The sequence below is a fragment of the Carassius gibelio genome, chromosome A17, assembly GCF_023724105.1.
Source record: "Carassius gibelio isolate Cgi1373 ecotype wild population from Czech Republic chromosome A17, carGib1.2-hapl.c, whole genome shotgun sequence".
Taxonomy (NCBI): domain Eukaryota; kingdom Metazoa; phylum Chordata; class Actinopteri; order Cypriniformes; family Cyprinidae; genus Carassius; species Carassius gibelio.
This window is the reverse complement of record NC_068387.1, coordinates 21,644,264-21,653,250: the sequence shown is the minus strand read 5'-3', so window position 1 is coordinate 21,653,250 and position 8,987 is coordinate 21,644,264. Positions and strand designations below refer to the sequence as shown.

Sequence of the window (8,987 nt, the reverse complement as noted above, 5' to 3'; positions counted from 1 at the left end):
AGTTTGGTCCTGTGAATGAGGGGAAAGGATGCGCCATCTGAACTGGGTCATTTACGTCACAGCGGCTTCCCAATCCAGTGGCTTCGGCGTTTTGAGCAGGTTTTTATGGCAAGCCGTTTTCCGTTTATATCTTTTACTCGTATCTGTCTATAGTTTACTCGTATTTTTAATTTAACTAATATTTGCGTACTATTTACAGACTATGAATTATCTTACTGTACGGCTATATGAGAATACTTTAATACATGAAGTGTCTAAAAACACTTCCATCCAATTTGTAGCATGGAAACAGGAATAGATGCTGGTAAATATCTGAATAGTTACTAGCAATTAAAGAATAAGTACTAATGACTGAAACAGGTACCTGCAACATCTAGAATACATATAAGTCAGAAGTGAACAGCCTAATAGATATCTGAACCAAAGATCACCATTGAATTCGACTGAGAAAATTATTTGGCACTAAAAATAAAAATGGGTAGCTTTAAATTGGGATAGTAATAGCGCTTGAAGAAGAAGAAGTACAAGATAATAGTCACAACCGTACTTAAAAGCGGTTTAAAACGTGTATTAAAAACATTATATAGTGTAATTGTAGGCATAAATGTTAATATAGCTTGCCATACGCGTAAACGATCCGTACTATTGCGTTCTACTACTGCAATGGCTTAGTCCATGAATATTAAATAGATCATAGTGACGCAAAATTTTAAAAGTATCCACTCACGCAACGTGATTAATAATCATGAGCCTAACCTTTATCATAGTAGCATTCGCGTTCAGGCAACAACCATTTGACTGTCCAGTCAATCTGCATTGCACCGAGTAGTGGTCAAGAAAAGAAAACCACCGAAAATGCACGAACATTCTCTTCGTTTGGCTAAAAAAAATACAATAAATGAAAAAAATTAAATAATAAGTAAAATAAATAAATGAATAAATTTGTTTTTGTATTAGATTGAAATTGCAATACCATCCATGGTACGTTTCTGATTTGTAAATATGTGATGCATGTTGTATTATTACTCATAATTGAATGTACTGCTTTACTCATTCATGTTTAATAATATAAATAATTAAGAATCTTATATCTGATTTTAGGAATTTGGTTTCAGGAATCGGATTAATGAAATTTTTGTTACTTTACACCATACATGAGTATTGGAAAAATATTCACTAACATAAAATACATTACGTTTCTATTGTATTACAATCAGACATCTAATACAATGTTTCTTGCACATACTACAGTGTATCAGATGTCGGTTTCTGCCAAAATTTCTGTTTTCCACCAACATTAAGTGAAGAGAAAAGAACATTACAACCAAAATATTGTTTTTTTTTCTTCTTTTTTATTATTATTCTTTGAATTTGACTCATTTCACAATCAGTTTGGAGAGGAAGTTTTGTTGATTGAATTATCTAGGATTTCATTCATCTGTCCATTTTACTGACAACAATAATCTAGTATCCATCAGTGCTATGAATCTCTTGGAATGTTTGATATCTATAACATTAGATACTGGAGTGGTGCCCATGTAACTTTGGAGAAGCTGACAGACTTCAAGAGAAGCACCAACAAAATGAGTTCACTTCCTGCAGGATGCAGATGATCACAGGTTGTTACACAATCCAGAAAACTGGGGACACCAAGTTTTAGATAGGGCATAAAACACTAACAACTGCTGTCAATCATTATATCAGTGTGTTTTTCACAATGAAAAACATCGCTAGCGAGACCTGCTTGTGAGTTTACAAGATTGGCTAGACTGTTTGGTCAAAAAAAACACTACTGCGTAACCTGTTTGTGTGCTTGGCACCGTAGTACAGCAAAATCCTGGTCCAATATAGTAATCAAACAAAAATGGATCATAACACTAACAATAATAATTAATGTCAATCGTTTCTAAAGATCCTTTGGATGAATGTTTATTTACTGAATGCAGCAGTTTTGACCGTTGGCATCCTTGAAGCGCAGGCGCATCTTGGGTTTGTATTTTTCAAGGTACATAAGCTGTTTGGCGTTAAATGCCCCACGCCTTTTCCTAAAAAGAAAAATGATCGGATCACATCACACGATCACATCACAAAATGACAAAGAATACAAAAATAAGAATCATATTCCATATAAATCTGTGTCACTCACTCACGAATATACTCGACAGCATCTTCGTACATCATCCCGCATTCAATTAAGGCTATGGCCACCAAGACAGGAGCTCTGAACACACACACACACAATTCTCATTTAAAACAAGTTATGATTGATAACACTTGGTTATTGACCAGGAATTACACGGCCTGACAAATGCCGAGGTTCAAACCATTACAGCACAAAATGTTCTGCAGATCAGGTCCAAGGAAACTCAAAAATGACACCGCGTAATATCTCAGTGAGCTACAGACAGACAACCACAAACCAAGATTTCATATCTTTTTGTGAACCTTACTGAATCAGATTTGTCCTGATGATACTTACCGTCCTAATCCAGCAACGCAATGTACTGCAATGCAACAGCCTGGTTCATCTTTAAATTTACATTTGAGAAGGTTCAACCAGTCATCAACAATTTGATCAGGGGGCGAACAACCATCATCAAAAGGCCAATCCTAAAAGAAAACAAATTTTTGCATTCAATAAAACATAAAAAACAATCCTCCGCAATAATATTAGAAAAACGACAACAAATTCTGTCTGAATCTTTGGGATATTTAAAGAGGTTCATTTCAAATCTCACCAAAACTTCAATGCCTTCTTTTTCCACTGGTGTTTTTTCATAAGTTGCATCACAAACCCGGACAAGCGTCTGCACTCCAAAACTCTTCAGTTCCTAAAATACATTGATAAAAAAATGTAAAGGACAGAAAAAAAAAATCAGCTCTGACCCTCATGTTAATATTACTATCCATATCAACTGCTCCCATCTTGAGCCTTACCTCTGTAAACTTGGCCAGCTGTGAATTGGTGGGATTGTGGGTGATGAGAAACCTCATGCATTCGTAGGTGATCTCAACAGGGGCTGGGCGATTCATTTTGACACTCAAATGAAGTTTTAATTGGACTTGATGATAAGAAAACTTCTGAATGGTCTACAGGGCTATAGAAATAATAATTTAAAATATCAAAGCAATTTAACTTTGAGGCAAATCTCTAATTGTTCTAAAAAAAAAAAGGGGGATACAGGAGAAGGAGACCACTTTCACGCTCCAACAGCTTTAAAAAAAAAACTAAAAGAAGGGGACTATCCTTCTGATTCGCAATTTATAATTACCCCATTCAGGAGAGGAGAGATGATCAGTTGGCACTAAAGAGAAAAAACGCTTCGCTCTAGTACCTGGATTGGCTCAAACCGATTCATAAACTTTAACTCTGGACAAGAAAAAAAAGATGCTCCCCGATAGTGCAGAATTTAAGACGGGCAGTCAGGTAGTGTAATCTTCATATGGCAGGCCCTCTGTTCACTTGTCTACAATGACCAGGTGCTGTGCCTGGCAGAAGTCTCCACTCACACTGACAAACGCCATAAATGTGCAGCCTGGAATAGAAAAGGACAGTGACGAAATCAATAACCAGGGCAGTGGATCCTCAGGCACATCACAACCAGCAAGTGCAGTGAACCAAACATGTCACCATTAACAGCAAATGATTACTGGATATAACCTACGGCTGAAGAGGGACCTCATTCCACCGCAGATATTGACTTCGGCCGTTGGATGGATTATGAACTCTCATCATAAAAGCATACAGGTCTTGCACAACATTATAACACGATGGTATACATGGAAAATATTTACCAGTCGGTCCACACACTTACTTTCAATAAGTGAACAGAAAACAAGTTGAGAACTCTGCATTCTATCTTCACCATTCGTGACTGTCTCTTCTTTGCACCTAGAGAAGATAATCGACATAAAACAAGACATAAACAAGGCTTTTCTTCATTCCAAACTGTTAATATTTATTTTTAAAGAAACCAGTCAAGAATGGAAAATAAAAAGAGCTTATGTATGTCTGTTTGTGTTAGTACAGACTTATGTTATAAAAGCTCATCTTAAATTATATTTAAACATTTGAAACTGCATTCAAATATTAGACTTATACACCATCAGATGAATTCTAAAGCCCATACACATGTTCTTATGTCTGTATGACACATATATCAGTCACCACTGCCCATATTGTCTATTTTCGACCATAATCTCATTCATTAAAGGGACAGTTCACAAAAATGAATAATCTGTCATTTACTCACCTTCATGTTCCTCCAAATCCAGGTAAATGTACTTCTGCTGTGGGAAACAAAGAGAGATGTTAAGCAGAATGACGGCATCTGTCATCATTCACTTTTAATACATATTTCCCCAAACAATTAAAGTGAATGGTGACTGTGAATGTCATTCTGTCTACCACGTCTCTTTGTATTGTGCTCCACAGAAGACAGAAAATCATATTTTTGGATTGGAACGACATGAGAGAGAGTAAACGGCAGAAACAAAAAAGAAAGAAAAAAAAAGGTTTTGCAACTATTCTTTTAAATCAGAAAAAAACTGCATGGAAAACAATGGGGAACATTTGCTGACCACGCATTAATCTATATTTGTGAAGGACGGATTAAACAACAAATTAAAAAACAATACTAACTTTGTTACTATACGCGTGCAAATCATCATGCCCACAGGACCCACTGCCTTATTCTGTGAATGTTAAGGCGGTTTATAAAAATAGATGTTATTTACAAAGATTATCGTTGTTATCTGACAGTTCAAGTCATTAATACACATTTACAGTATATATAATGTAGTATAATTACGCTACAATAGTAAAGCATTGGTAAAAAGCCCCATGTTTGTACCCGATTAGTTCGCTATTGTCCGACTAGCGTAGATTAGAGCTGCTAAATGCGTATATATTTAAAGACACGCACAAATTCACAATCCATCGATCACCAAGATGTTAATTAACGACAGAATAAAATTAGATATAATATAATATAGATACTTACAAAGAGCTGACGGTAGATATGAATACCGTGACAAAGAGAGAAAGGGTTGAGAGTAGCTGCTAGCCGGCTAGCTCTCCCCGACCATAGAGCTCCCGTAACCAGGCGACAATTCCGGTCCGCGCAGATGACCGCTGATTGCTGATTGGCTGGCCGAAGTCACCTGGCCAATAAAACAGCTCCATTCACGTTCGAACGAACACAGGGGATACGTTCCACTTTTTATCCGCTAATCGGTCTGGACCAATCGCGTTGATCCCTCTAACATCTTTACATTTTAATAGTTGTTTGTGCTTATTACTCTGTGTGTGTGTGTGTGTGTGTGTGTGTGTGTGTGTGTGTGTGTGTGTGTGTGTGTGTGTGTGTGTGTGTGTGTGTGTGTGCGTGTGTGTGTGTATAATGATACATTTTCTTTAAATTACATAAGCATGAATTCATATAAAATTATGTGTATATTAATTAAATTAGGTAGTGCAAATGTCTTTATAACGTAGGAATTAACCATATAACCTATCAAATGGCCACACATATCATTAAAATATTTATTAAAACATTTAAATATCTCACAGCATAGATTTCAAAAATTAAGTTGTCGCCATCTCCTGGTAAGAAAGAGTTATAGCATGTACCCCCCCCCCCCCCCACCCCACCATTAATAGCCTAAACCGACAACATTCTATGCCTGCAATCTGCTTCGAAAATTATCTTAATTAAAAATGTTGTGTGTTTTTATGTACTCTACAATATTTGCAGATTGCTGGGTGTGGTGATGACACATGACAAGGCTGCAAGGCTTCAAAATGTATCCAACTCACGCAGGCCAACTCACGTTACAGTCCCTGTCTGTAAGATAATATCTAATGAATACCACGCACCACCCACACTCCAGCACCACACCCTCCCAATGCAGCTCCCTCATCACAGGTATCTCATGTGAGTAAACCACACACACACTCAGGTATGATGGTGGCTAGGCCATAGATCAGGTTGGACAGGATTTCTTAAGGGCTTTTACTATAGTTTCAATCTTTCTCTCTCTTTGTGCTTTTTTTTGTTCTATTTTTGTGCTTCCTGTTTAAATGTCGATCAGTCTTGCGGCAAAACACGGTAAGACATTTATCTTCATGCATAACTAAATACTTATTAGTTACTACCGAGTAGCTACCAAACAAAGATAGGTCTTATCATCGTTGGAATTGCAAGGAAACTACATGAAAATACTACATTTTAGTTAGTACGCGTTGAGGACTCATAAAAAATTAGAGTATTTTGTTGTATCATTTTATTTATATCAGTATACTATTTTTATTTTCTTCAAAGAATCCTGACAACAATGTATTATCCATAAAAATATTAAGCAATGCCACTGCATAATGATTTCTGAAGAATCATGTGACACTGAAGACTGGAGTAATGGCTGCTTTGCATCACAGAAATAATTTTAACTTTAATATATATATATATATATATATATATATATATATATATATATATATATATATATATATATATATATGTATGTATATGTATATATATATATATGTATGTATGTATATATATATAAGTATATATGTATATGTGTGTGTGTATATATATATATATATATATATATATATATATATATATATATATATATACAAACATACATACATACATATGTATATATGTATGTATGTATGTATGTATATATATATATATATATATATATATATATATATATATATATATATATGTGTGTGTGTGTGTGTGTGTGTATTATATATTTTTTAGTAATCTAAGTAAAGCCTTAGTGAGCATATTAGACTTATTTTAATAGTACATATACACACTATTTATGTTACTACATATTATTACAAAAATGTCAAAAACATGTAGGAGCAACTATGAGACATCTTAGCTGTGACAAACCCTGGTGTGATCCAGTATGAAAAATCCACATTTTTGCCTGCAAAATGAGCAGGTGAAAACCTGTTTGGGAACACCTGTTTGTTATATTTAAATGTGTCACCATTGTGTTTGCAAAAACCCTTATTATAAGGTCACCTGTCATAACGTCCATTTAAAGCACGTAGAACAGTATCAGATTTTGCTAACTTTTTGGATTAGAGTTTTAGAAACAATCTGGAGTACCTGTGATGCATGGCAGAACGCCGCCGGAGTTTAAACATTAATCAAAGACAAAACCTCCACTGGCTAATTAAAAAGATAATCAGCAACACAAAAAAAATGACATGATGAAAACCCATTAGGTTTTTGGTTAAATTTAGAGCATACTTTCATGACACCAGTTTCTCAAGAGTTTCACTGATCCAAACCAGAATGGCCTGTTTCTGTTATTTTCTCCTTGTCATTGTGCAAAAGTTTGGAGTTTCATGTTATTGTGTTCATTTCAGGACTTCGTTTGTGAGCAGGGATGAACTGGTCAGGACTGGAGGCCCTTCTTAGCGGGGTCAATAAATATTCGACAGTGTTTGGTCGAGTCTGGCTGTCCGTGGTGTTTGTGTTTCGTGTTCTGGTGTTTGTGGTGGCAGCTCAACGCGTTTGGGGCGACGAGAGCAAAGACTTTGTGTGCAACACCAGGCAGCCCGGCTGCACCAACGTCTGCTACGACAGCACGTTCCCCATCTCACACATCCGTCTGTGGGCCTTACAGCTCATCTTTGTCACATGTCCGTCCCTCTTGGTCGTAGCCCACGTCAAATACAGAGAGGAAAAAGACAAGAAGTACACAGCCGTCCACGAGGGCACCCATTTATACGCTAACCCTGGGAAAAAGCGTGGGGGTCTCTGGTGGACCTACCTGTTAAGCTTGATCTTTAAAGCCACAGCTGATGCTGCCTTTCTCTATATTCTTCATCACATGTATAAAGGATATGACCTCCCTCGCCTTACCAAGTGTTCGCTGGAGCCTTGTCCGAATACAGTGGATTGTTTCATCGCCCGTCCCACGGAGAAGAAAATCTTCACACTCTTCATGGTGACCTCCTCTGCGCTCTGCATCTTCATGTGTATCTGCGAAATGGTTTATCTCATCGGAAAGCGTCTAATAAAATACTTCATGATGCAGGAAGCACCACCGCGACGATCTAAAAGACCAGACCCGACTCTTACCAGCAGCCAAAACTTGAGTTTACACAAATTAAAAGACCCCTCGATGGACAAAACTGCTCTTTAGGGACAGCAGTGTGTCACCAGACCTTTAACAACCTCAGTGAGTTCGGGATACGGGATAAAAAGCTCTTTCTGCTTCATCCAAAATAGCAAATACAAATAATGGAAACAAATGCAAATAAATAAATAAAAATAAATGAGTTTTTTTTTTACTATAATAACTATGCATTTACTACAGACTTCGTGTTACTTTAAACAGTAATAAATATATATATATATATTTTTTTATAAAATATATTTGTTTTTATTATCATGTCTAAGGGATGGTAGCCAGGTATGTTATATGTTTTTTAGAATTGAAATGCACTTTAGAATGAGCTTTAAAAGGAAAGGTTGACTGTGAATGCTTTGCAATCAGTGTCAACTAGCTTTCATGCAAATATGGTATCGACCTCAAAATTTACATGTCTCCAACAGGGCCATGCATTTTAAAGTTTTGATTTTTTAGGATGTCTTTTTGTGTTTGTATTCAGTATACATAGAACAACAATTACAAATTAATCTAGGTGTAAACGAGGCCTTAGCTTTATTGGTTTTATGAAATCGACAGAGGATGTGAAAGGATATGATTTTGATAAAAGCATAAGTCACCTAAAAATAAGAAATCTATCATTATTTACTTATCCTAATGTCTTTCAAGGAGATATCAATAATGTACAAGCTGCTCTTTGTCTTTGTCAGAATTTAAATGGTGCCTTTCTTTTGATCACAGAACTCTATCATATGGCTTCAGAAGACTTGACCACTTTTATGATGCTTTTTGTTAATTTATGTGGAAAATGCAGCTCTGATGAATAAAGAATGTCTTTGAGTAAA

The 8,987-nt window shown here is 36.0% G+C and overlaps 2 protein-coding genes across 6 annotated transcripts; one reads left to right on the top strand and one right to left on the bottom strand.

The window, feature by feature from the left end:
* Positions 1-1,913: 1,913 nt before the first annotated feature.
* Positions 1,914-5,170, bottom strand: LOC127933582 (protein tyrosine phosphatase type IVA 2). Of its 4 annotated transcripts, XM_052530650.1 has the most exons (9): positions 5,004-5,170; positions 4,254-4,290; positions 3,816-3,892; positions 3,273-3,536; positions 2,938-3,098; positions 2,739-2,831; positions 2,480-2,610; positions 2,147-2,221; positions 1,914-2,045 (listed from the first exon to the last, which is right to left on the bottom strand). In XM_052530650.1, the coding sequence occupies exons 5-9, from the start codon at positions 3,031-3,033 to the stop codon at positions 1,934-1,936; spliced, it is 507 nt and encodes a 168-aa protein (XP_052386610.1). In that variant the 5' UTR covers positions 3,034-3,098; positions 3,273-3,536; positions 3,816-3,892; positions 4,254-4,290; positions 5,004-5,170; the 3' UTR covers positions 1,914-1,933. The 4 variants fall into 4 exon arrangements, with proteins under 4 accessions (XP_052386610.1, XP_052386609.1, XP_052386611.1 ...); XM_052530649.1 differs by having other exon boundaries at positions 2,938-3,536; positions 5,004-5,169; XM_052530651.1 differs by having other exon boundaries at positions 2,938-3,536; positions 4,254-4,287; positions 5,004-5,169.
* A 635-nt stretch (positions 5,171-5,805) lies between these two features.
* On the top strand, positions 5,806-8,987 carry LOC127933314 (gap junction beta-4 protein-like). 2 transcript variants are annotated; one of them, XM_052530208.1, is made up of 2 exons: positions 5,806-5,933; positions 7,394-8,987. In XM_052530208.1, the coding sequence occupies exon 2, from the start codon at positions 7,414-7,416 to the stop codon at positions 8,173-8,175; it is 762 nt and encodes a 253-aa protein (XP_052386168.1). In that variant the 5' UTR covers positions 5,806-5,933; positions 7,394-7,413; the 3' UTR covers positions 8,176-8,987. The 2 variants fall into 2 exon arrangements, with proteins under 2 accessions (XP_052386168.1, XP_052386167.1); XM_052530207.1 differs by lacking the exon at positions 5,806-5,933 and adding an exon at positions 5,942-6,107.

What these genes read in the sequence shown, in the direction of transcription:
- LOC127933582 (XM_052530650.1), bottom strand. Translation starts at nt 3,033, where the DNA reads ATGAATCGCCCAGCCCCTGTTGAGATCACCTACGAATGCATGAGGTTT. An exon ending in TGCGTTGCTGGATTAGGACG is followed by an intron (nt 2,222 to 2,479) that starts GTAAGTATCATC and finishes GTGTGTGTTCAG; the next exon opens with AGCTCCTGTCTTGGTGGCCA. An exon ending in GCTGTCGAGTATATTCGTGA is followed by an intron (nt 2,046 to 2,146) that starts GTGAGTGACACA and finishes TTTTCTTTTTAG; the next exon opens with GAAAAGGCGTGGGGCATTTA.
- LOC127933314 (XM_052530208.1), top strand. Translation starts at nt 7,414, where the DNA reads ATGAACTGGTCAGGACTGGAGGCCCTTCTTAGCGGGGTCAATAAATAT.